Source organism: Octopus bimaculoides, chromosome 3 (genome assembly GCF_001194135.2).
Source record: "Octopus bimaculoides isolate UCB-OBI-ISO-001 chromosome 3, ASM119413v2, whole genome shotgun sequence".
NCBI lineage: Eukaryota > Metazoa > Mollusca > Cephalopoda > Octopoda > Octopodidae > Octopus > Octopus bimaculoides.
The window spans coordinates 23,338,610-23,366,403 of record NC_068983.1 but is presented as its reverse complement, the minus strand read 5'-3'; the positions used below and the strand labels follow the sequence as shown (position 1 = coordinate 23,366,403).

The 27,794-nt window shown below is 33.9% G+C and overlaps 1 protein-coding gene across 2 annotated transcripts; it reads left to right on the top strand.

The window, feature by feature from the left end:
- Positions 1-56: 56 nt before the first annotated feature.
- LOC106880110 (heterochromatin protein 1) lies at positions 57-26,361 on the top strand. 2 transcript variants are annotated; one of them, XM_014929926.2, is made up of 5 exons: positions 57-336; positions 18,498-18,656; positions 20,992-21,309; positions 23,906-24,252; positions 25,910-26,361. In XM_014929926.2, the coding sequence occupies exons 1-4, from the start codon at positions 310-312 to the stop codon at positions 24,224-24,226; spliced, it is 825 nt and encodes a 274-aa protein (XP_014785412.1). In that variant the 5' UTR covers positions 57-309; the 3' UTR covers positions 24,227-24,252; positions 25,910-26,361. The 2 variants fall into 2 exon arrangements, with proteins under 2 accessions (XP_014785412.1, XP_052822051.1); XM_052966091.1 differs by lacking the exon at positions 57-336 and adding an exon at positions 2,061-2,090.
- Positions 26,362-27,794: the final 1,433 nt, after the last annotated feature.

Genomic DNA, 27,794 nt, shown 5'->3' with positions numbered 1-27,794 from the left:
CGAATTAAATATATACAACAGCAAAAAAACAAAAACAAAGGCCTTTATAAAGAGAAATACATAATAAACGCGTTGGTAGAAATTTACTGAATTGACAAAAATATTTCCCCCTACTTTAAATTTTCTACTAGCAAATGTGTGTGTATAAATAAATATGTATATTTAAATTGGAGAAATGGGTTCATAACGCAATTGTCAGACAATCTTGATTACAAACCAGCAGTAGAAAATTTGAATTAGGTCATCGATGGAATATAAAGCTTATGCCATTAACTGCTGTGAATGATGGGAAAGCACTATATTTGAAAAATGTCCAGCGAGGAGGATATATACGAGGTAAGTCAGCTGCACACATACTATGCATGTTGTTATTAATTGACTATTGGAAGTCTTTCGTAGCTCTGTTTGCATTAGCGGTTTCTTCTTAGCAGTATTTTTTAATTATCGACTTGTAAGACTTTTTTTTAATGTATATTCCGTGTCGGCATTGTTTAATTAAAGATTTACACGAGGCACCAACACCGGTAACGATACACCGATTTAGGATGGAAACATGTGCCTCTTGTCTATTTCATACTGTTAAGGAATGTTGTATTTAAAATAAACAAACAATACTTAATTTTAATCGGTTTAGGAAGAGGAAACAGAATGTTTGTTATATAATAAACCTGCATTCTTTACATTCTCTCCTAATTGCATTCATTTCAAATTACATTTTTCCCCCCACCGAAACGTGTCTAATATTTTCTAAATAAGCATCTCCTCTGGTATCTTTAAATTATTTAATTTTATTATTATTTTTGATCCACTTAATTCTTTCAAATATATAGTCCATATTTGGTATTTAGTTAGATATCCTAATTGTTTGTTGTTTTTTAGAATATCTACGTTACATGGTATTTACTGGAGTAGTGTTTGCAAGAAACTCCGTTTTTAATTTAATGAATATATTTTGTTATTCCAATCAAGTTAACATTTAAAAACGAATTCTTACGAAAGCTAGAAATGTAAATGTATGAAATCAACCTCATGCTACTGTTTATTTCTATGTAACACCTCCTATTTTATAAGAACATATTTTGTTTACATCACTTCAAAAAGAAAACAAATGAAGTGCAATACATTTTTTTAATTCTTCTATATCATTGAATTTTTTTTCAAAATTAATCAAGCACGCGTAAATGTGCTCCTAAATTATAATTATAACTGGTGCATTGCTTGCAATTTTTTCCGGTATTTTCGATCATTATAAATCTGAATCTGTCTAAATGTGCATGAAAGTTTCTAGTATGGTATTAGCCGTAGTAATAATGTTCGTAGTAGTAATTGTCTTAAAATGTAAGAATGTTTCACAGAAATATACTTATATATTGTCAATTGAATAATCATTAGTTTTAATGAATCTTATTGATTCATTCAAAGCTACAGAATAGATGTATCCAATTCATTATTTAATTGATTGAATTAGTAATCAGTAGAAAAACCAAAGATGCATTCTTAGTGCTAACATCTAATTTAAAATGTGCCGGCGTATTTGGCGCCCTAGACGACATTGAGTAGTAAATAGGAAAAAAAACCTTCCCATTGATGTTTTTATGTTAACTACTGCATCTAATTGCACTCTTTACAATATGTTGCTATATCTAAAGAAATTTTATCATTTTATTTAATTCTTATAGGTTTAAAAATTAAAAAAAAATTAAATGCTTTCTAAAAATAAATTGCATCGAAATAATGTATAGAATAATTGTTGCATTAAAAGACCTTTCCAATGAATTTTTAGAATACGTTTACTTTATAATTTAGGCGAACGGCATTCGCAAAGGATCTTTCTTCCAAACGATCCTAAAGAAACCCCGAAACACCAATTTTAGATTTATTATATAAAGATTTATACTATTTTTTTCTTTGTGCCATTCCTAATTGAAGTCTCTTCATTTATTCGGTTAATGCTCTTTTAGGAAATCATGAACTGGAGAAGTATTTCGATTCTCTACAAAGCGATGGCTTGTGCTCCTTAAAAATAGTTTCTGTTTTATTATCTCTTGTGCGTATCAGCTTTCAGTCCTACCACGATGGTTGAGTTACAAGTTAGTGCATGTGTTATTTATTAATGTACCTGTGCTTTGTGGAGCGAAACATGTTTTCAGTTTCCTGTCTTTTATAAAACGTTTTCAATATACAATTACACCCTGTTTATGATTGACATATTTACAGCTTGTATAACATATGTAAATAATAATAATGTGTCTTGCCGCTGTTTCTTGGTTGCCTAAATAAATATTAAACCAAATTCAGACAAAAAACGGTTTTGTTAAAGGACTGTAAATAGTGGCTTCAAAATCTATTTGACAAATACAGTTGATACCTTACGTATTTAGAAATCTTTATTTACTTTGCCGACAAAGTGGCAAAATTAGCAAGACGAGCACAATTAAGGACATGACTATCAGGACAAGAATCCACAGTAATATCTCGGAGTAGACTGTCATCTAATCCAAGACACAAGCATACTGTGTTGTGTTTTGTCATCTGTGCGAGACAAACCGTTTGGCTCCATAACAGACTAAAAATTGATCTGAAGCCAATGCTTGATTCATTATCCTGTTGATCTTCGAATTTCTCGGAAACCTATCGGCGTTTAAGTATCGGGGAAACTCCATGTAATTTAAAGCTATCATACATGGACTTTCCGGAACGATATTTGCATGGTGCACAAACATCAGCATCCATTCTCAATGCCACTACTATTCATGATTCATTGTCACTTAGTAAATTTCCAAGGTTAGTACTTGGCAGAACGTTGATCCATGCCGGCGAATGCTTATCCTGCACGATTAACGTACGATTTCGCGTCTGTTGATAGCAATTCATTAACTGTCAAATTTAGTTCTTATAACAGTATCCCACCCTCGTTGCCATTTTCTAACTGAAGGCACCTCCCTGTTCAGACCTGTCCACTCAGAGCCACCTTCCTCTCTCTGAAAGTATTAAAATTCCTGTTAATGCAGAAGATGCAGTTTGCTAGAAGCAAAAAAAAAAAAAAAATGCATGTTTAGATGGAATTTAGTTATTGGTTTCATTTGTTTTTTAAAAGGAAAAAGCATGCATGAATATTTGCTTTTATAAGAATTCTTGTCAGGACGTTTTTGCGTGAATGGAAACGTTAACCAATTACAGAGGTCAGTCGTGACATAGAATTTAGAAACCGACAGGCAAATACTGCAAATAACTACACCAGCATATTTTATCTTTTATATTTTTTGTCGCTGAAATAGCTAGTAAATAGAACATTGCCCCCAATGCTTTTATCTGTTCTTTGTTCAAGATAGCTAACTGAATGTACGGACAAGTTATTATTTTTTTTTTAAGACTTAATAGTCCATAGTCTTCCCCCACACATCTTCTGTTATCTGTATATATATTAATTAATTATCTAAGTGTATTTATATGTAGTCTGAATTTTTTTTCTCTCAATGCTTTCTTTTTTTTTTTTGTTCTCTAAGAGAGATGGAAACATTATCAAAGTTAAACCCCTTAAATAAAATACTAACGGTATATATATTTTCTTAAATCCTGTAGAAAGTCCTGCTTTCTACTGTGAGTAGATTACCATTCTCTCAAGTCAACTATGTTGCACATGTGTTCGGCTGTTGCTATATAGAATCTGAAACATGCGACCTAATTAGTGCTGGGAATACTTGAAGCGGTGTTAGACTCTTGGGTATTAAGTGGATGTGAGCGGTTTAGAATTATAACTGCCTTTTTACAGAAGGTAAAAAAAAAAATTCTTTCTTTCCACATAATGGGTAGGTAAGATATATGATATTGTACTGGAGCAATGATAATAGCTGGAAATGAGGGTTTACATCAGGGGCTCTCAACCATTTTTTATCCATGGACCCCTTTGATTATTATTTTATTCTGGTGGACTCTCATAGCCATTCAATGTTTTAAGAACTAGTTTTATTGAAACTTCTTCCAAATATTTTTTCACGCCTTGTGTAGGTTGAACTATGTAAAGTGTTTGAGAAAGGAACAACCATTTCTTGCAATACATGCCAATACACACATCTAAAGCAAAATTTTTTCAGGGGCTCTTAAAATACTATTATGGTTCCCCAATTCACTATTTTGTTGCGTGCCCTCCTCAAATCTTATGTGGACCCCGATTAAAAACCTCTGGTTTACATTGGTGCTGTGAGTTTGAGTCTGGTTTGAGTCCAATACATTAAGCTGACTGACTGCAGTGTTGAGCTTTGCATGAAAAAAAAAAAAAAATTGTGTATGTAGAGTAGTATCTGTCTATAGTTATTTTAGTCTCTTAGACTGGTACATGGTATTAATTGAAGGGATTTTAATATGTAAACATTGGGTTCTAAACATAGATGAAAACTGATTTGTTGTTTAGCTGTAGGTTCAACGCTAGTAGAACAAGCCTATTATCAAAAGCTTTCCGGTTAGGACCCACCCATCTGTTTAGAAGTACTTTGGGCTGGCTACCAATATGGGCTGGCTACCAATATGCATATTTAGACTAGAGTATGTATTTTCAGGATATTTATCAGCTCTATCAGATTGATAGCCCCATAGAGGTTCTGTAATTGAAAGAGAATTTTTCAGGGGCATACAAGGTTTGTAAAACCACTGGAATTTTGAAGTAATCATTACTATAAAAATGTGTAGAGAGCCTTTTGCTCTTCTCATTCATTTATCTTGAACAAGGCTGTTGAGCAATGTTCATAACCCAAAACAAATTTCGTGCAAGACTGTCATTTGAGAATGCATGTGTATGCGCTTCTCTAAAACTGTCAAGAATTTAGTTACTTGTTTGAGAGCCAAACTAATCTATTTCTTTTACAACGGAACATTAAATTAAATGAAATTGGTTTCATACCTAAGATACATTGCCAGAAATTTGGAGACAGGACAGTTGATTATTCTGACCCATACTTGATTGATACTTTTATTGACTGTAGAAAGATGAAATCAAAGCAGAGACTCCATCTAAGAATATCTGAAGAAGGAATTGTATTCCGAAATATCATCGGACTATAGATAACTAAATTACAGCAGGTATATAGTTCATTTTTTGAATTATAGTGAGTTGTTGTACCATTCAAAACTTTTTATTCTTTATTAATGAATGGTATGTGTCTGTTCTATAGTATTCAGCCATTTTATAAACCCTCTTCACAAGGGGTACTCTAACACTACTTGACAAAATGAAGGGCTTTTGGGAAGAAAAATTTGAGAATCTCTGCCATAGAAGCTTTAAGTTAGGTGACAAAAATTGTTAAAGACAAATTTTGTTTGCTAGAAAAAAATTATTTATTTTGTTCTTGTCTGTATTCAGTTAAATCCACAACCTTATGTTGTTTTCCCATTTCAATAACCAAGAACAAGATTGTGTAACTTGAAGTGAAAATGAAATTTTAAAAAAGGTGCCCTATCTGATGTGCCTACTTAGCTCCCAGATTAGCCTTGATCAGACATAATTAGACATTCCAACCATAACCATCCTACCGTTTTAGGAGCATTGAAGACTTCTGTATAATCAGTCTGTTTTCATATAAAACAATCGGATGGGATTTGAGGGAAATTTGGCTGCTATTTCTAGCAGGTTCACTAACATAGGAACTCCCTCATTCGATTAGGAAAGTAATGATGTTGTAAACGTGCATTAAATATTACATAAGACCTTTATTGATAATTATAATGGAAAAAAGCTGCAACATTTATTTATTCCATGACTTAATTATACATTTAAGGTTATTGATGACTATTATTTTTATAAGAATGAAGCTAAATTGATTTCACTTCAGATGAAATCAACAGTACAGGTGAACAAGATCTCAATATGTAAAATCATTTAATCCTTTTCATACTACCCTAAGTTGTATTATACAAATTCCATGTTTTTATCCTTTTGTTACTATATTTCTGCTGAAGTACACAGCCTATGTTTCAATTAATTTTTAAAATAATGAAGAACTTCGTAAAATAACTTAATCATTATTAAGCTGGTGTTTGGAACATAAATTAGCATGAAATTTTGATTGAAAGTTTGAATTTAGATCACAGGAAGTTTGTCACTTGACTGATTAGTGTAGGAGTTCTTAACCATTTTCATCTAGGGACCCCTTTGATTACTATTCTATTTTGGTGGATCCCCATAGCCAATCAATGTTTAAAAACTAGTTTTATAGATACTTCTTTCAAAATTTCTATTTTGTTTTGCACACATTAACTTGTGTAGGTTGAACAATGTAAAATGTTAGAGAAAGAATACATACATCTAAATACTATTGTGAATCCTCAATTTATTATTTTACTGTGTGGACTCTCACAAAATCTTATATGGACTATGGTTGAGAACCACTGAACTTGAGGCAGTCTCAGGTAGGTTGGTATCAAAAGAGTTAAAGTGATCTAAAGTAAAACCTTCCATCCAAAGACGATGTTAATTTGTATTCCAAAAAACTAACTCAACAATGGTAGTTATTCTGGTATTTTGAAAATTAATTGAAGTGAAAGCAGTGAATCACAACAGAAAAATGAAAGCAAAACAATTAATAAAATGCTTTTAGAATTGTGGCAAGATTAGGTTTGAATTGATACTCCTTAATAACCCTTGAGCATTTAAACCAGTCATATCCGGCCAAAATATTCTACCTCTTTAGTGGCCAAACTTGCCAGACCTGGCCTCACACCTACCCTACAATGTCATTCTAAACATAAACAATCACAATGTTGAAATCTCATAGCTATGAGAATGTATGACTAATTCAAAACAGTGTGAATAAATAAGCATTACATTTGACAGAATAATCCGAATGTGAAAGGGTTAAGGTAGACTAAAGACAGTAGACTGTGACCAAAATAGAGGACTGCTACTAATCAACTGAAGAAAATCATGTTTAGAATGATCTTCAACAAGACCTCCTCCTCTCTTTATTACATATTTTTTATTGAATCCTGCTGGAAATATTGAATCAGTTTTCATACACTCAGTCACTGTTGGTTAGACTCCGGTTGATCCCAATCAGTCTTTTTTAGGTATATCTCTATTTAAACGTTTCCCTCCAATTTTTAAGACATTAGTGTTTGATTTGAGATTCCATTAGTATTTTTAGTAGGTCAAGAGAGCATGTAACAGTTCTATTGGCTCCTTTTCAGAAATGTTATATCTTGGTGTTCCATATAATTTAATCGATAAGAATACTTTATTTTTGGAGCCAATTGTAAATTAGCTTTATTAGTTTTATTAGTGCAAATATTTTGATATCTTTTGTAATACTGGGTTTATATTTTACTACTATTGGCCTTTCACATACTCTCAGAGTGGTTGGCGTTAGGAAGGGCATCCAGCTGTAGAAACTCGGCCAAATCAGATTGGAGCCTGGTGTCGCCTCCTGGTCCACCAGCCCTCAGTCAAATCGTCCAACCCATGCTAGCATGGAAAGCGGACGTTAAACGATGATGATGAAGTATGATACTTTGTTGGTTACTGTGTGTGATGCTGTGCTGGTTACTGTGCATATGTGCAAAGTACTGAGTTGGTCACCATGTAACTGCAGATATAGGTAATAATCTGATGAACCAATGAAATTGCTGTACATAATTGCTTGACCTGTATCATTACTTCCACCAGTTATAAAAAAAAAGATATATTATTAACTATACAAACTATGAGAGAGTTGCAAAATCTTTATCTCTCAATTTTGTCTTAAAGATGAAATTTTACATTGACTCTTTTTCCTATTGGGACCCGCCACATATTGACTGTGGAATTTGTAAGGAAATCTATATTATTTATATATTCATTCTCATTACACACAATCAAACTAAGTAATATTTCAATCATACTGACCCACTTTGTGTGCCTTGTCCTCTATGTATCTTCTGCTCTTACTAAATGTTCTTTATTCATTCAAGCTTGATGGCTTCATGCCTTAGTTCATCATATTTGCCTTTCTATTATTCTGTTGCCCGTCATTTAAAGAGAATCATATACACCAATCCATTTTTAAATCAAATACGCCATATCCCTGCATGTTGTAAGACACAGCTAATAGAATTAGTGTGAGGAAGAGTGTCTGCGTATAAAACTCTATCTCTAAAAGTGTTGTGCACGACCCTGTGTCCAACTCTCTCTCACATAGAGGGATGAACATAATAATTATGATGAGTTGATCCTTTATTCTGTTTTCTTTATATTTTATTGCCTTAGTATATGCTGAAATATATTTGAATGTGTTGTTGTGTATGTGCTCCATTAATGGCATACTTCCTGGTGCCACCTGACTCCACACAATCCTTGTCTATAATTATTGGTTTCAAATTTTGGCACAAGGCAGCAATTTTGGGGATATGGGCCAGTTGATTACATGCACCCCAGTGTTCAACTGGTAATTTTGACTCTGAAAGGCGAAATGAACCTCAGCAGAATTTGAACTCAATATAAATGCAGATGAAATGCCACTAAGCATCTTGCTTGGCATGCTAACAATTTTACCAGCTTGCCGCCTTATCCTTGTCTATAATTATTAGTAATTGAAACTAATTCTAATGGTGAATTTATCTCCTCGGAAGACAAATATTTCTGTCCTGTACAACTGTGAACCCTGTATAGATTTACCCTTCATCAAAGTACATATCTATAATGGAACATCATGCATATTCATAAACAACTCAATATTCTCTCTCTCAATATGGCAGTGAACTGGGAGAATCATTACATGCTGGACAAAATGCTTGGTGGCATTTCTTTTGGTTTTGTGTTCTGAATCCAAGTTCCACTAAGGTTGACTTCCCTTTCATCATTTTAGTGATCAATAAAATAAAATACCATTTGAGCATGTGAGGTCAATGTAATTGACCAGTACCCCTCTCTGCAAACTCTAGGCCTTGTACACGTGCGTGCGCGTGTGTGCACGTGTGTGTGTGCGCGCGCGCGCTTGGTTTGCTCTAAACTACCATCTGTTTGTTATGGTGTAATTATATCGTAATGTAATAATTTCTTAGATGATGTTTTATTTCTTCTGTCTAGTATTGAATGCTTCAGATTCCAGAGTTTGAAATAGTAATCTTGCCCTACCTCTTTACAACAGTCATTTTGCTCTCTACACTTTTGTGATAAGTAATACTGTTAATTTGTAATGTATTATGCATTGCTTTCAAAAATTAATTCTCAGCCTTTTGAACATAAGTATGCTTTTGATGAATGAGACTCGCAAATCATTAAGCAATAGTATAACCTTTTTACGTTTTCCTCATTAGAATTTTCTAATAAAATTTATTTCTCTATGTATGTATGTATGTATGTATGTATGTATATGTAATGTGTGTGTGCACACACACACACACACACATTAAGCACCACCCAGTAGAATATGTCTGCTATGCTACTTGCATTGATATCAAAACATACTAAGATTTAACTCTTGTTACTATATTTCTGTTGAACTATGCTACTTTAATTTCAATTAACTTTTAAAATAATGAAGAACTTAGTAAAATAAGTTTGCTATTAAACTAGTGTTTGGAGCATAAATTGATTACATCGACCCCTTAGTGCTCCACTGGTGCTTGCTTATTTTACTGACCCTGAAAGGATAAAAGGCAAAGTCAACCTTGGCAGAGTTTTAACTCGGAACATTAAAAAAATAGATGAAATGTTGCTAAGCATTTTGTTTAGACTGCTAATAATTCTGCCAGCTCACTGCCTTGTTTGGAACATAGGTTGACATGGAGTTTTAAAGGAAATTTTAAATTTAGATCCCTTTAAAACAGGAAGTTTGTGTCACAGAAAAACTGATGGTTTCAGACAAGTTGATGTGAAAAGGTTAAAGTTCAGAAGGAACCAAACTTTGGGGTAGTGGGGAAGAAGATATGAATAGCATAAGTAAAGAACAAAATAACTGAATTGGATGTAGTTTTGTTTTAGTGGTTTTGCAATGAGCAGTATATGCAAAATGAAATTAGATGTTTTTATTTTCTTAATTGTTGTTGTTGTTGGCACTCCGTTGCTTACGACGTCAAGGGTTCCAGTTGATCCGATCAATGGAACAGCCTGCTCGTGAAATTAATGTGCAAGTGGCTGAGCACTCCACAGACACGTGTACCCTTAACGTAGTTCTCGGGGATATTCAGCGTGACACAGGGTAACAAGGCTGACCCTTTGAATTACAGGCACAACAGAAACAGGAAGTAAGAGTGAGAGAAAGTTGTGGTGAAAGGGTACAGCAGGGTTCACTACCATCCCCTGTCGGAGCCTCGTGGAGCTTTAGGTGTTTTCGCTCAATAAACACTCACAACGCCCGGTCTGGGAATCGAAACCACAATCCTATGACCGCGAGACCGCTGCCCTAACCACTGGGCCATTGTGCCTCCACTCCTAATTGTAAAAGGGTTATATATTTCAATATTTCTTCCTTTTCTTTGTGCATGACCTTATAGCAATTGAATGCATGTTCAACTTTTCTGACTTGCATAGCGCTGTCTCTCTACATATGGATCTGCATCTATTATTATTTGGTTTCTATCTTCAAATATTCTAAAAACAGCATAAAGTTTTTTGCGATCTTTTTGCTTTGTGTCCTAGCTTAACGTGTTTTGTCCTGGTCACCATTCACATCATTTGTACATTGCTGCTCTAAACTCTAAAAGTCTTTCATTGAAGTGCACATCTTGTAAGTTAATTCTGACATTATTGTCATCACTTCTAGATATATCCATGTGCAAATCCAATGACATGATTTCTGTCATGGATCTTATAACTTCAGCTTTGAATCCACCAAAATTACTTGTGCAGTGAAGAAATGTATTTTTCAGACAGCTCTCATATTATAGTAAAGAGAGTTTGCCAACATAACATGGCAGTCATGGTTTAGGACGAATGTTGCTGTAATTTAGCCCCAGGAGACATCGTCTCCAGCTGGCTATATTACATGATCTGTGTTATATTTTTGAACAAAGGAATCTAGTACCCCCACTCAGCTCAAAACAATATCTATGTATACAGTTGCTGAATATCTCTCGTTGTGAGATTTAAAAATAGTAATTTTCTAACCTCTCATATTGTGTGTTAACTTGTGTAATACATCATCATTTAACTCCATGTTTCATGCTGGCATAGGTTGGACAGTTTGACAGGATCCATGCTCCAGTGTCTAATTTGGTATGGTTTTTATGGTACCACTCTTTTCGTAGTTGCTAATTTTAATAGTAATTTCTCTTTCAAATCCACAAGTGGTTGGTGTTAGGAAGGGCATCCAGCTATAAAAACCATACCAAAACACAGTGGAACCTGCTGCAGTCCCCTGCCTTGCCAGTATCTGTTAGACCATCTAATTCATGCCAGCATGAAAGATGAACATTAAATGATAATGATATATGTATGTATATATATAAATTGAACAACTTAAAGATAACATGTCTAAACAAAGAATCAAAAATTAATTTAGCAGCAGCTGAAAGAAAACAAAAGGGGAAATTATTCTGATGTTCCATTATTTTTTGTTTAAAAAAAAAACAGTTTAGTCACAGCTGGTGACAAATGTTTGATATGACAGGCTAGAGTTTAAGCAGTTATAATAATTACAGTAGACTACAATGAACCAAGGCAGCTTCTGCATGGCCGTTCAGTCTGCTGAAACTTGAAGCCAAATCTTCCTCAAGTGGAATATTTTGATTACATAATGTAGAAACTGATGACCTCTTTCATATTGATATAAATAGCAATAGTTTTCTGGAACTTAGTTAACTCTGTTATAAGATACAATAATACTTTCATTAATTCAAAGGTTTTCATCATGATGTCTTAAATTGTGGTTTTTACTACAAGTAATGGGTACATGATCATGTGGGACTTGTAGCAGATTAACAGAAAACCACATTTTCAAATGTGACCCATGTAGGAATAATTAACAGTAAGTCCACCACTCATGAAATGAGGTCTCAGATACCAAGGCAACTTACTAGATGTAAAAAGGTAATTCTCTTAGCTTGGTTGCCTAATTAACTTTGGCAGTGGTTTTTATGGTGGATTAGTCATTGCAATGAGATAGTCTCAATGCAATCAATCCTCTTGCTAGAAATAACAGCTAAATACCCTTTTTATCACACCCTACCATTTTAGTAAAGGTAAATAGCGTAGTGTTAGTGTTGGGCTCACAGTCAGAAGGTTGTGGATTCAATCCCTGTATCAAGTGGCAAATTGTGTCCTTGAACCAGATACTTAATTTCACATTGGTCCCGTCAGCTCAGATTAAATGAGTACCAGCCAAATGGTAGTGTAGCCTTGTTTCTTCCAGCTGTCACATTTTGTATGGTCTAGGAAGACAGAAGATGTATTAATCTGTTTGTAACTTCATACAATGCCGCCTAAAATAATTATCAAAAGTAATCTATTTGCTGGCAAGTCATATTTACTTGTGCATAAACACCGAGTTTTTTTTTTTTTTTTACCACTGTAAACTGAAGATGGGTGCATTATAAAATGTAATTCATCATACACATAAAAAGAGGAGCATGCTTGGAAAAATTTTTATAATAGATCTGATCAAACGGGTTTGATACAGAGCTTAAACATTAACAAAAGCTCCTCTATCCTTTTATATGTGTCAGTTGATAGGAAGCTTCTGTTTGGCAGGACCTGCAGTAGGCTTTTCTTTCAGTTTTTGTAAACTGTTTGGACTGCTGTTAAATGCATCCTCATTTTTAAACATCTCGCACATAAAGAACTTTCACTCTATCTCCTTTACTTGTATACAAAACACATCTAAAGCTCTCAAAAATGCCACAGATGCTGATTTCTTACTTTGCAATCTCTGAAGACCCATTGTAGACATAGCACTTGTAATTTTCCCAACATTACATTTTGAAGAATACCATTCCTGTTCAGTGGGTGGAAGAAGTACTTCAGAAGGTGCAGGTCTAGTTGGTTGGTTAAGAGGTTAATTTTGCAACCATGTACTTTCAAGTTTCAATCCCACTGTGCAACACCTTAGACAAATGTGCTCTTCTATAACCCCAGACTGACTAATGCTTTGTGGGTGAATTTGGCAGATAGAAACTGTGGAAGCACATCATGTGTGTTTACACACCTACACACCACCTTGACAGCCAGTGTCAGTTTGTTTATACCTTGTAACTTAGCAATTTAGCAAGAGAGTGATAGAATAAGCACCAAAGACTTTAAAATTAAAAAAGAATTAAGTTCAGGAGTTGATTTGTTTGACTCAACCCTTCAAGGCAGTGCACCAGTATGACTATAATCCAATGATTGAAAGTAAAAGATAAACCGTGAGCAATGTCTGATTGCTCTACAAAGTTCAATCATCACCCACCCTAGAATACTGTTCATTTATCTCTAACAGACCTGCTACACATGCAAGCATTCTGAACAACACTGGAAAAAAAGCCAAATGGCTGATTGATAAATATTCACATTATGCTCCAACAATGGCCCACTGATATATTGTTTAGTCACTGTGTCTTCTGCTACTGTAATGTCTTTTGTCCTTATGGCTAGCATCCTGCTGCATACCATTTCTACCTAATAAACTCTTTTACTTTTGCCTATTCATGTTTTTTCTTACAAAAGTTTAAACTATATTAATTGCTGTCATCTCACCTGGGAGAACCTATTATGATCACTGGTGCAGCCAGTTTCCCTATAATAATAATCTTTTCTACTACAGGTACAACGCCTGAAATTTAGATGGAGGGAACTAGTCAAGTACATTAACCCTAGTGCATGACTGGTACTTATTTCATCAGCCCTGAAAGGCAAAGTCAACCTCAGCGGAATTTAAAAGCATCAGCTAATGTATACAAGAAGTCGCTGGTTTTCATACAGATGCAATATATGAATGATTTCTACATTATGAGTGGAAAAAAAAGTGCTTGAATTTTTAAATGTTATACTTCTGATAGATCAGCTGATACAAGATTGACAGGTGTGGTTATATACCATGACATAGATATTTTCAAGTCACTAACGGATGTTAAAATGATCTTAATAGTTTGATTATCTCTTGAAAAAAGTCTGATTATCTTAACTGTGATAATTAATATAATTTTGTACTTTCATCTCAATTTTTGTAACTAGGTTGAGTATAAAAGCGATCCCTCTTACACAAAAAAAAAACAAGAATGGAGACAAGTTCTATATCTAATACTTTATTCAAATGCTAATTGAAAAATGTTCCCTGTGGTTGACTTCCTCTTCTTCACAAGTATTTATTGTCCTGCTAACAGTGAATCCTTTGTCATAAACTACAAACTATTTCAGTTATCAAAGTTTTTTTCCCATCTATCTTTTCATTTGTAAATAGGGTAGATACACAATGTTATTTAAAAAGAAAGACAATCACCTAAAGTTAGAAATTACACAAACCTAGACTTCTTTCCTGAATATGTTTTTGTTCTGTCCTCTAAATTTCAATATAGTCTTAACCATCTTGTACTTTGTACCTGCTTGAAGATCGTATTGTCAAAATTATAAAATATTCTGTAAGTCATCTTATCTATATATTTCAGCTTTGCAGATTACTCAATGTTATCCCGAAACTATTAACTTGCTAATCTCTTCCGAAATTCCTCCTACAGCTATGAATCTCATCAACATACTTTGTACTTCTAAGATCTATTTTCTTCCAAATGTGTGTGGGCCCAGCTATCCTGGTTACTTCATCATCTTTCCCTGTAGTAGTCTTGTTGAACTTCTCTCCTGCTACCTTAATAAACTCCTGCCACTCGTTAATCACTGTTCTGCTGTCATTAAGGATACCAGCCATGAACTTAACCTTCTCGACTCCATTTCCTTCTTTCCTGAATCTTCATGACTTCTTTTCATCATGGATGTAAAATCCCTTTACACTGTCATACTCTACAACAACAAGCTCTGAGCCCTTAACCCTTTTAGCATTTAACCCGGCCATATCTAGCCCAAATATTCTTGTTTCGTGCTCGAACCAGCCAGATCTGGCTTCTCACACCTACCCTACAATGTCATTCTAAAAAAATAAACAATCGCATCATCATTATCTTGAAGCTACAAGATAATGCATAATTAATTTAAAACAGTGTGAATGAATAAGTATTACATTTGACAGAGAAATCTGAATATTAAAGGGTTAAGCACTTTGATGTGCTGCCTTCGTTTGAATCCAGTGCTACCACTCTTCTCCAGTTAATTAAATTCCTCTTTACCCTCAACTGTTTCCCCTTCACCACTGAGTTTTAAAAATAACCAGAGATGACCATTAATCCTAAGATGAGGACTAAAGATGGTAACTTTTTCATGAACCACATTAAGGGCCCAGATTTTTGTCCAGTTCGCCGTAATTCCATGGTAATTTTATCAATGAGTCTATCAGTGCTACTGCACTCCCTTAGGAGGAATCCCTTGTTTTCATCTCTTTTATGAACAACTTTTACCCATCTTGGATAGTTAACCTCTACCATCTCCTATTTTCTCTATTTCTATCATCATCAGTCTATACATTTTCAGTTCTGTTCACTCTCAAAATACCAACTTGCACTTTTACCTACACCTTTTCTATTCACACAACAACTGCCATTGTGTTCTTCCAACTTTTTCAACTCCAGCTCTCATTAATTTCTCAAAAATTAATGTCATCTGAAAAACAATTATGCTTTCCATCATGTAGATACCAGATGGGTCTGACTGACTAAGACTACAAAATTCTAGCTTTCCAAACAAAAAAAATTCTTAATTGGTTTGAAAAACTAGATCTGTGTAAAAATATTTTCTTTAACATCAGAACCAATGTGTCAACCCCAAAAGGTTCATATTCTTTTGTACACACACTGGCAAATCAACTCTTATGAGTTGAATTAAGAACCCAGGTCATGAGGCCAAACCTTTAAATCCAATATTTGTCGTGAGACATGCCAAAAACCTATTTTCTTTTAGCTAGGATATTAATCTCTCACAGTTCAGTACATTACCCATTATCTAGCTAGCTAGTTAATTAATTATAGAATTGTCTGAGCAGATATTATGCCAAAACATGCTCAACAGATATGGACTTCAGGTTCATGAATGCCTTAGTCATTCCAACCTTCTGTGATAAATGATGTCTGAATTAAGTATTTTGGTTGTTGAGTAGTCCAGAAGCAGAGTATGTGATGCTCTTTTTTTTTTTTTTTTTGTGGCATTTACCATTAATTTTCTTTAGTTTCTCAATGCAGACAGTAGGAGAAAATTGCAGTGTTATTATTTAAGCACTAGATAATGCATATTCAATTTAAAACAATGTGAATAAATAAGTATTAATCTGACTGAAAAATCTGAATTCTAAAAGGTTAAACACTTCTTTCACATACTGCCTTCATTTGACTATTTAAATAACTATTTAAATAAGTTCTTTCCCTTAGACTCAATATTTGAGATTTGGTGACAGAAGTTGAACATTAAATGTCAACTTGTGTTACTAACTTAGTAATACTTTAAATTTCAACTCACTGGACGATGTTGATAAATACAAGATGTGTTGGGAGAATATGACACTGTAGGATTGAAAGGAAGCAGATTGTTAAGAAAATCATGCATGCTGAATTTATCAGAAGGATTGCAAATAAGGATTGCAAAAAAGTCTAGAGAAACAAAAACTGTTGCAATAGTGGCAACTGGTTGTAAAAGATACTGCTTAATACTTGTAAACAGTTGATATGAATGTAGTAGAAAAATAGAAAATCTTAATTGGCTAAAAGCTACACTACATCACTGATATTATTCATGTGGTGGGTATAGGGAATTATTATTGGTTTCAGTTTGTGAGCTTAGCCCTTTAGCATTTAAATTGGCCATATTTGGCCCAAATGTTCTACTTGTTTTCAGTTCAAACTGGCCAGATCTAGCCTCTCACACCTACTATACAGTGTCATTCAAAAAAATAAACACTCTCATCATTAAAATCTTGAAGCTATGAGATAATGCATGATTTATTCAAAACATTATGAATAAATATTACATTTGACAGAGTAATCTAAATACTAAAGGGTTAAGTGATTAGATTAATATCTAAATTTGATAAAATGCTTTTCTCGTTTACTTGAAAGTTATCTTCTACCACTTGTGTGAAATGGGTATGTCAATAGATAAGTAGTAGATTACACAAGGAAGACTTAGTTTTAAGCATTTCCACAAAATATTATTGAATAAAGAATCTTGTTGGATGTGAAACTTGTATAAATTATCGAAGTTGTTCACTGAGTCATACCAGAAAATATTGTACTATTACAAATAAATGTTGTTTGATTAAATTTTCTTATTTTATGTATGTAAATGTAAAATGGATTGTTTCAAGTTGCAATTACAGTAGTAACAACACTTATTAGATATATAGAGTATAGTAATAACAGAATAACATACATATTTAATGTTTCACATGTAGTCTCTACACACAAGCATACACACTCATTAACTAGAATGCCAGAAAGAATGTGAGCTGAATCTCTGGCTGCATGTATTCTTTCTCCTCACCCATCAATGCTTTGCCAGCATTAGGTTTGAGCAAGAACAATGACTATTGAGAAGTAGACAAGTCAACAAAAGAGCCTCTAATGGTTACTTGACTGCTAAAAAGAGCAGCCAAATGTCCCTTGAAATAAAAATCTATCTTAAGAATGAGGAAAGATACATTTGATAGTAATTGACACTATAATTGAAAAGATTGGATGATCATGACTGGAATATTGTGATCATAGATCAGCTGGATTAGAGATGACCTGGGGTTAAACAGAAATACTAGCAAGATAGGATTTAATGACCTTCAAACGAAAGCAAAAATAAAAAGGAGTTATCATTGACCACTATTTATTATCTGTATTTCCACATTACAGAGGAATCCAAAGCCAAATGCATGACATTAGTTTTCCAACAAAGATAGTATATCATTGTTTATATTTTCTTACAAAGCTAGCCTAGTCTCTTGTATTGTTAACTTCTGACATGGACTTTCTCTGCCAAACACTGATGTTCTAAAGTTAAGCGATTTATCAACAAAACCATTTCAACCATAAGCTGTTAATTTTTCTGTCAAGATGTACAGCCCAATAGTTAATTAGGTGAAATTGTATTCAGATATTTGGTAAAAGAGAAAATATATTGGTTGATGACCAATATTTTTACAATTAAAAAAGGAAAAAATCCTTTCTAGTAATCTTATCCTTTAAAGCAGTGTTTCGCAACCATTTTATGGCTGTGAATCCCCTTTGATTCATATTTTACTTAGATGGACCCTCCTAGTTATTCAATGTTTAAAATAAACATATATTTTTATAATTAATTATTAGGAACTGTATTAAAATATTTTGTGAATATAACAAATTATTTTGTATAACAAATTTATTACAGATAAATTTTAACAAAATCTTATCTGGACCCTGCTTGAGAACCACTGCTTTAAACATTTTAAAATAAATTGTATTTTTAAAAAAGTTTTTTATTTCTGTAATTGAAGATTGGAGCTGTGCTCAAAGACAGGAAGAAAAGAGGGCAAATAGAATACCTTATTCGATGGAAAAATTTTGGTGCAGAAGAAGACTCATGGGAACCAGCATCAAATCTTACAAGTGCAACACCACTTCTGGAAGAGTACAAGAGAAATAAATCTACTCGAGTAAGTGTTCATCATCATCATCATAACGTCCACTTTTCCATGCTTGCATGAATCAGACAGGGTTTGAACCAGATTTTCTATAGCCTGATGCCTTTCCTGTTGCCAACATTTATCTGTTTCCAAGCAAAGTAATATTTCTGTATGACTAAACTTGTTTCACAGCATTTTGGAAATGAATAACATTCATTTACAACAATCATGCAATGTTAAGACAAGGAAGCACAAATAATAAACACATTCCCTTCCCCTATTTATATGTAATGTATGTATGTATGTATTTGCATACATACGTATGTTGATGCAAACGGGAAAAATAGAACTCAAAATATGAATATATGAATATGTTAAGTTTTAACCCTCAGCAACTGGGTAAGGGTCACTGATGAGGACTAAACAAATCTAAAATTATCAAGGATCTGGCTCCTTCACACTTGCTGTTGAGAGCTTGTTTCCCTTGTCAGTCATTAGATAAGTGCTTACCCATTGCTAAGAGTTGTTTTGACTCTTTGTTTCTGATGGTGCTGATTTGCATCCTTAGTCACAACTATATTTGTGCCTTTCGGTTGTAAATTGTGAAATGCCACCTTATATATTTATATAAAGGGTATTACTATACATAAATGCCTCATGCTAGGAGGGACTCTTAAAGTCAAAACTACCAGGTTCAATCAAAGGAACCCGAGTTATTGGCTGAAATTACATACTTGAAGTTAATGTTGGCAGAAATTAAATCAGCTTGCAAATACATGTTCACTTCACTAAGTTTATACTCAAGCTAAGCCTGAACAGCCCGAGTGGCTGGGTCGCCACTGATATATATATATATATATATATATATTATTATGGTAGTTTTGACTTTACGAGTCCTTCCTCGCGTGAGGCATTTATGTATAGTAATGCTCTTAATATAAATCAATATATTTAACGGGAATAATTAATAAATTTTTCCTTTATGCGGTTTTTCACGCTAACTACTTGATAAATTCTTATAAAGATTTTATCCTATATTTAGGCTCATCACAGATTTTGCATAAGATACATGCCTGCTTGTAGAATTTCATGTTTTTCTGCTTTACACAGTAGCTCATATATTTAGTTAGGTTGTTTTATATTGTTCAAAGTTTGAACAATATAAAACAACTTAACTAAATACATTGACAAAATTTGAACTCAGAACATGCAAATGGATGAAATATTGCTAAGCAATTTTATCTGGCATACTAAAAGTTCTGCCAGCTCACTGCCTTCATCATTGTTAATGTTACACCTAAAAATTATTGAAAGTTGGTAGAATCTGTAGGGCATCAAACTGAATGCCTTACAATATTTAGGTTGAGTGTCCTTGGTTCAAATTCCATTTAGATGAATTCTGCTTTCCATCCTGCTGGAATTAATAGGTACCAGTAAGATATTGCAGTCAAAACAAACTACTTCATAAAACTACCACTTCTTTAACTTTCAGCATTCAGATTACTCTATCAAATCTGATATTTATTTGTTCACATTTTGAATTCACTCATTAATTATCCTGTAGCTTTGAGGTTTCAAAGATGTGATCATTTATTTTTAGAATAACATTGTTTGGAGGTGTGAGAGGCTTGATCTATCCAGTCTGAACATAAAACAGGTAGACTCTTCAGGTCAGATATAGCGAGGTTTAAATGCTAGAGGGTAAGGAGCAGGGATCATCATTATACATCATTTATTATTAGTAGTATGTAGCATTTAGAGTTGGCAAAAGTCCAAGAGGCTGGATTAAATGCTTTACAATATATAATTTTGTTCCTATAGCTTATGAGTTTAAATCTCATGGCAGTCAGCTATATCTCATCTTCTAGGTTTAATAGAATAAATGACTGTATACATTGAACACTGTTCCATTTGCTGTGTAATTTGACCTTGTGCTTAGAGCTTCCTTAGTCTGTGGGAATTGGTGAGAATGAATAAAATCTCTCTTTACATCATATTTTGTTTCAATGTAGAGATCATTTTATTAAAATGAAATTATATCCAAGCCTACATGTTGTTTAATCCTTTTGGTACCAAATTTGATTATACAAACTGTCCATTTTTAAAAGGTTCATATTTGAATAAAAATCTACCCTCATAAGTTTAGATGAAAAATTTTTATTTACTTGTTCCAAACATAGTTTAATGAGAAAGTTATTCTGCTACTGAACCTTATAAATTTTTTATCTTTGAAACACACAGTTGTGTTTTCCATTTGAAATATCACAAAAGGATTAAATTCTGACTCATCCAAGTTTTTTAAAGTGTTAAAATATTTGAATTTTAAGGTAAATTTAGAATGTTTAATTTTTCGTTTTGCTATCAGAGACGTCGCTCAAAATCACGTTCCCGTTCTCGATCTCGCACCCGAACAAAGCTTCCTGTAAAGAGAGACATAGGCACCCCAGAGAAACCGTCTCGAGAAAGCACACCAATAATAGCTCCGCCTGAAGAAAAAATTGTAGCTCCAGCTGAAGATTTGGAAACCATACCACCAAGTGAAGATGTTACAAAAGAAATTACGGAAGACAGTACAACTCAACTGGAAGAGGTCGTTGACAGCCAATCAGTTGTCACAGAGCTTTCGAATGAAGGCGTTGAACAGACTCCTGTTACTTCCTTTACATCAACCAGGATAACTACAGTAAGTCATGGCAAATTTCTTTGTTCTGATGTGATAAACTCTTATTATAAGAGAAGGTGTATGATGAAGTAGTTGAGCTCATAATCATTAAATCAAGGGGGTCAATCCTCAGACTGGACACATTGTATCCTTGAGTAAAATACTTTATTCCCTGTTGCTCTAGAATACTCAGCTGAAAATTAGTGCTAGTGGTATCTGGTGATGGTTAACTGTGACTGACCAGCATCCCATTCAGAAGGAAAATAAACATCTTGAACATTCACATAGGATCCAACTTCTGAGTCTGTAAGCTGGAGAGACATTTTTATTGAAAACATTACATAAACATTTTCATATTAAACAGGGTGCCATGGGTTCAGTTTTCTAAAATTAAGCAGAAGAGACTAATCTACTTCTGAATAAGTTAAGATGCTGTTAGCTGTAAGAAATGGGCATTAGACATTTCAGTAAGAGCTGCCAACAATAAAGTGAGTTACTGAGTCCTGTGAAATAACAGGCCTTCTCTACAGGGACAATGGAATACTAAATGTGTGTGTGACACCCATAACCTTTTTGTTGAAATATCTATAAGGGTAACATTAATTTTTAAACAAATGAAATTTAGGAGAAGACAACCCAGCCTGTTGTCAACCATTACCTTTTTTACAGATTTGGTATTTTTATTCCATTGGTCTTCACACATCAAAACCGGCAAGTTCTAGGATGTATTGTTTACAGGAAACCTAAACATATAGTGTCATTGCAAAGAAGAAGAAATAAATGTATGTGTGCACACACATACTCACACACAGAAGTATGGTTGTGTGGTTAAGATGTTCACTTTCTATCCATGTAGTTTCAGGTTCAATCCTACTGCATGGCACCTTGGGCAAGTGTTGCTATTATGTTCCTGAGCTGAACGAAATCTTGTGAGGGTATTTTGTAGATTGAAACTGAAGGAAGTCTGTTGTATGTGTGTTTGCATTTGTGCTTCTGAAAAGCATGAGCTATAAGCAGTGTTGTTGTCAGTTCTCCATTCAACCATCTGCTGGTATTGCATCTTTTTGAAGATGTGTGAAATAAAAGATCCTTTACTTGAAAGATAGATAATAATTACTGACAATCGATGAAAATAGATGAGAGCAAGCAAGTATACATCTCAACGTCCACTCTCCTTCTATGCTTGCATGGCTCAGAAAGAATTTGTTGAAGCAGATTTTCTACAACAGGATGCCTGTCACTAACCATCACCTGTTTCTGAGCAAGGTAATGTATCCCCCCACCTACCATGACCTCACTTTTATGTCGATGATACCCCTTCGCAACTGTCACATAATGTGCACACATTTTTTCTTTTTATTTTCTTTTACTTGTTTCAGTCATTTGACTGCGGCCATGTTGGAGCACCATCTTTTAGTCGAACAAATTGACCCCAGGGCTTATTCTTTATAAGCCTAGTACTTATTCTATCAGTCTCTTTTGCTGAACTGCTATGTTACAGTGACGTAAACATGCCAACATCAGTTGTCAAGCGATGGTGGCGGGGACAAACACACTCAAATACATACACACATGTATGTATATATATGTATATATATATGTGTGTGTATCTATCTATCTATATATATATATACACACACACACACACACACACACACACACACACACACACACACACAACAGGCTTCTTCCTGTTTCCTTCTACCAAATCCACTCATAAGGCTTTGGTTGGCCCAAGGCTATAGTAGGAGGCATTTGCCCAAGGTGTCCCACACAGTGGGACTGAACCCAGAATCATGTGCTTGGGAAGTAAGCTTCTTATTACACAGCCATTTCTGTACACATAAACAACAGACCTCATTCATTTGCCATCTACCAAATCCACTCAAGGCTTTGGTCAACCTAGGGCCACAGTAGAAGACATTTGCCCAAGGTGCAACACAGGGGTTGGACCTGAAACTACATGGTTGCAAAGTGAGCTTTTTAGCCATACAGTGGGGCTCTTGTAAAATTTCTCTCCCAGTTTCACTCACAATACATTGATCAGCCAACTGAAGGTTGCAGTAGAAAGACACTTGCCCAGGGTGTTATGCAAAGAGATAACCAAAATAACATGATTATAAAATGAACATTGTTACAACACAGCCATGCCTATGCCAGGATAAAGAAGAGAAATGTTATTTAATAGCTATAGCACATCAGTTAACATTTTAGGCAATTCCTTCTTGAAGATACTGTATCAGATTCAAAGCTGTCATATTGAGCAATCTAAAAAGGTGGCATATCCTAGTTTAGTCCCAGAATAACCCTTATCAAGCAAGTGTTCCATCCCATCTTTGTGTATATTAGGGATTTCATTAGTCAGTGTCTTTTATTTAAAATGTTAATACAATTTGAGGAAGATTTCTAGCAGATCAATTAAGTAGAGGCTCCCCTTTGGCTCCTGCTCATTCCAGTTATAGACTGAGGCAATCTATAAACTAAAGTTTCATTATTTGTTTGTTTTTGTTTTTTTTTAATGGTTTTGGATATCTTTTCAAACAGCCGTTTAAGGAAGTTGCATCATACAGAAAATAAATCGTTTTTAAAATGTATATTTTTAATCTTTATTTTTCAGGAAAAAACAGAAGTATACACACCAATATCAGAAAGTTTAACCACAGTATTAACTCGAAGGATCAAAATGAGAGCAGCAGCAAAGGCTGCTGAAATAGAGGAAGAAGAGAATACCAATATAAATGATGAGGTACAGGAAAAGAGCACTGTTGATTCAGTTGATTCTGTTGAACCTGATGAGAAAAAGGAAGAAAGCATTGCTTCTGACGCAGTGACATGTGTTGGAAATCACTCTGAAAAGACCTGGCCTATTGTTGTTTGCATAGTTGGCTTAATAATTGTTGCAATTAGTTTCTTACTTGGGAAATTCCTCGTAAAATAACCTGCCGAAAATTCATACTTCTCATTGTAAGTTGATGTTTATTTTATTTCATACTTATTTTTAATTTTGAAATAGAAAAAGAAAAAAATGTATTTTGTTTGTATTAATTAGTGCTGTAACCATTCCTATTCTTTCGTATTCAGCTGTAATGCTTGTTTTATAGTGCATTAGTTTATTGAAATTTTGCTTTCATATCATTTCTGATTTAAGGATTAGAAAAGACTTTAATTTAAAAAAATTCTTTTATGCTTAACCCTCCTTCCCCACCCCCAGATTCCACATTAATCCTTCCCAGAATGTTGTCCCTCAGGAATTCCCTCCTTCCTTGTACCTTTCCTGCAGGTGTTATCTTACAAAGATTCAGGAGGAACATTAGCATCAATATCTCTAGTTTTGAGAGGCCTACAAAAGTCATAGACACTGATTCTTCCACGTGTAGCAAGTAGAAGAAAAAATCAAAAGCTACTTTTAGTGTACGTATAATGTTAAAAATATTGTTAGAATAATATCTACAAGATGAAAAAGTGACAAAACAAAAATCCATATGCATATTGTAATTTTGAACATAACTAGATCAATATTATTTGACCGTTATGATACCTCTTCATCTTGTGCAAAGAATTTTTTAATCCTAGAATCATGAAGCTAAATTTCTCACCTTTTAATAAAATGTGGACATCTCCAGGAACCATAGTTCTTGGTGTACTTAGTTTGGGATTACAGAGTAGATATGAATTTTTTTTTCACTGATATAAAATGCCTGTCTGTATCATTTTCCTGATGTGCTATTTCATTCAGCTAAATAAACATAAATGCATAAAATTATCTTATTATTAAGTATGCTTATAGGCAGCAGACAGATGAGCTAATCAAAATTTTCACCTGTCATTATAATAAAGCAGCATTTCCTAACTTGGGCTTTGTAGATTTCTAAGGATTCTCAAATGTAGTACTGGGGTCTATGATCTGTGTTCAAAATTTTAAAAGGCTGCTGTGTAAAATGTTTAATTCCTCAGCATATAATTATTCACTTGCATATCTTTTGAGAGATGAAACCGGAAGAATGTGTATATTGTCAGTTAGTGAAATCACCTTGAGTAAGATCTTTCAAAATACTGGGGTCTGTGAGAAAATTTCATTTTAATCTCACCCTTTAACATTTAAACTAGTTGCATCTGGCCCAAAAATTCTACCTGTTTTATGTTAAAACTAGCCAGATCCAGCCTCTCGCACCCATCTTATGTGCCATTCAAAAAATAAAGTCACATCATCTAAATCTTGATATTACTAAGATAATGTTTAATTAACCCTTTAGCATTTAAACTAGCCATATCTGACAGAAATAGTCTACCTATTCTATATCAAAACCTACTAGATCTGGCCTCTTACACTTACCCTAAAATGTCATTCTAAAAATAAACAATCACATCATCAAAATCTTAAAACTACAAGATAATGCATGATTAATTCAAAACAAATTGCAGGGAACAATAGGCATATCATTTCACAGTAACCTGGATGCTAAAGGGTTAATTGAAAATGTGAATAAATAAGCATCGCACTTGATAGAGTATGGTGAATGTTAAAGGGTTTTGGGGAACTACTGATATAAAGTATATTCATAACATTTTTTGTTTTTTTTTTCTAAATCATTTTTAAAGTTTTGGTTTGCTTTTATTTCAGATGGCAGACGATTCTTGTACTTCCACACTCATCATCATCTTCCATCGTTTAGTGTGACTGGATTGAAGTGATAGTTTTGTTATTTTTGTGGCACTGATGTTTTATGTTCTAGTTATCTCAGTTTCAAAGATAAAAGACATACTGAACTAGCAGTCATAATATATTCTGTGAATTTGTGTTAGAAATTAACATCCTTTTTGTCCTTACAAATAGTGTTTTACCTCATCCATTAACAAAGCGCAATGTTTTAACAAAAACAAAGATTTTATCATAACATGGTCATTTAAAAACTTTTTTTGACTGTCGTAAACTTTACAATAATGAATGTGAATATTTTTAAATTTTCATTTTTAAATCTCATTTTTGTGCGAACTTTTCAAGATTCTTGTGTTGTGATGTTCTTGATTTACATTAGCCATATTGATTTCAAATAAAAATCTTCATAAGTTTTATTAATTGTTGTGTATTAATGACGTATCTGTTTATATATTTATATTGCCTCTTCAATTTTAATTCTCTGTGTAATTTAAGGATTATAGCAATTTATTATTAAACTTCCTTTATTTCTACTGTATATTTTTTTAAACACTTCCTACATTAATATAGCAATCATAACACTTGGAAAATTTTATGTCCACTTTTCCATGCTTGCATTGATCAGATGGAGTTGGAGTTCATTGAGACTTTTTCTATGGCTGGATGCCTTTTCTGTTGCCAACCCTTACTTGTTTCTAAGCAAGATGCTACAGGGTGGGGCAGAGAAGACAGACGTTTTTGAAAAATTCACAAAATCATTGAGAACTGCTTATAAATTGTTTTACTCATGTAAGCTGTTTGAAGCATGACAACTGTTTCAGCTGCTGTTTTTCCCAGCAGAAGATAGAATTTCATGGTTACACATTATTCCTTTGTTTCAGCCATCACAAAAATCAAACAGGAGTGAAGCACTGTAAAACAGACACACTACATGGCAGTATGACTGTACGCAACGATGCTGGTTGGCAGACTGATGCCTGAGGGTCATATCAAGTGGCTTCTAGTAGCAGAAGCCTGAACTACAATGTGCTTGTCCCACAGAGAGTGTTTCCAGTTACTTTTGGGTGCTTGGACCAACTTGTTTTCGAAGTGGCATTCTAAAAGTGTACAAATACTTGCTGTTGAGAATTCCACATGATGTGGGATTATCAGCAGAAAGCCTTTGTATACATCTGATATGACCTTTTGGAGAACCCTGAAAACCTGCATGCACAGTTGACCCAAATGTAGGATCAACTAAGTCATTGTTCTTTGCTCAACAAATTTATGCAATAACTTAGGGTTAGCTTTGAAACAATGTCCCTTGCTTTAAAACCTCAAGTTACCAGATATAAATATTAGACCAGAATTCCTGGGATGCACACATATGCTTCTTATCAACGACTAGTAGATGTACTCGTCTTTTGGTCATCCTGGATTGAACAGGGAGGCAGTGTTGTTTTGAGATGGTCCGGATATCAAGGTGAGGCTCATCTTACATTATCCAGATACGTCAGTGGTCTTGGTCTTGAAGGTCCATGAAGGTTGTGCCTTCATATTAGTAGCTGTTTGTTCTCTGACTGAGGCAGACAAATCAGATTTCTTCAGGTACCTGGAAGCATTCTTCAGAACCACTTGCTTGTTAGTCAAGACTGGAATTCCATCTTGTGCACATGTTTGTATAGAATAACCTGAATAAGAAAGGTATGAAAACCTTGCATAGTTGCACTGACAGTTCTGTGTGACAAGTGCTGGAACTTTCTCAAAATGTGTCATTATTATGAATTTGGGAAAAATCACATTGCCATCTAGAATTGTAGAGTAATTTATTAGATGTGTGGATAAAAATAGTTTATCAACTACATAGACC

Coding starts and splice junctions, on each gene's coding strand:
- LOC106880110 (XM_014929926.2), top strand. CDS start 310: ATGTCCAGCGAGGAGGATATATACGAG. Junction 18,657..20,991: donor AGAGAAATAAATCTACTCGA/GTAAGTGTTCAT, acceptor TTTTGCTATCAG/AGACGTCGCTCAAAATCACG. Junction 21,310..23,905: donor CATCAACCAGGATAACTACA/GTAAGTCATGGC, acceptor TTTATTTTTCAG/GAAAAAACAGAAGTATACAC.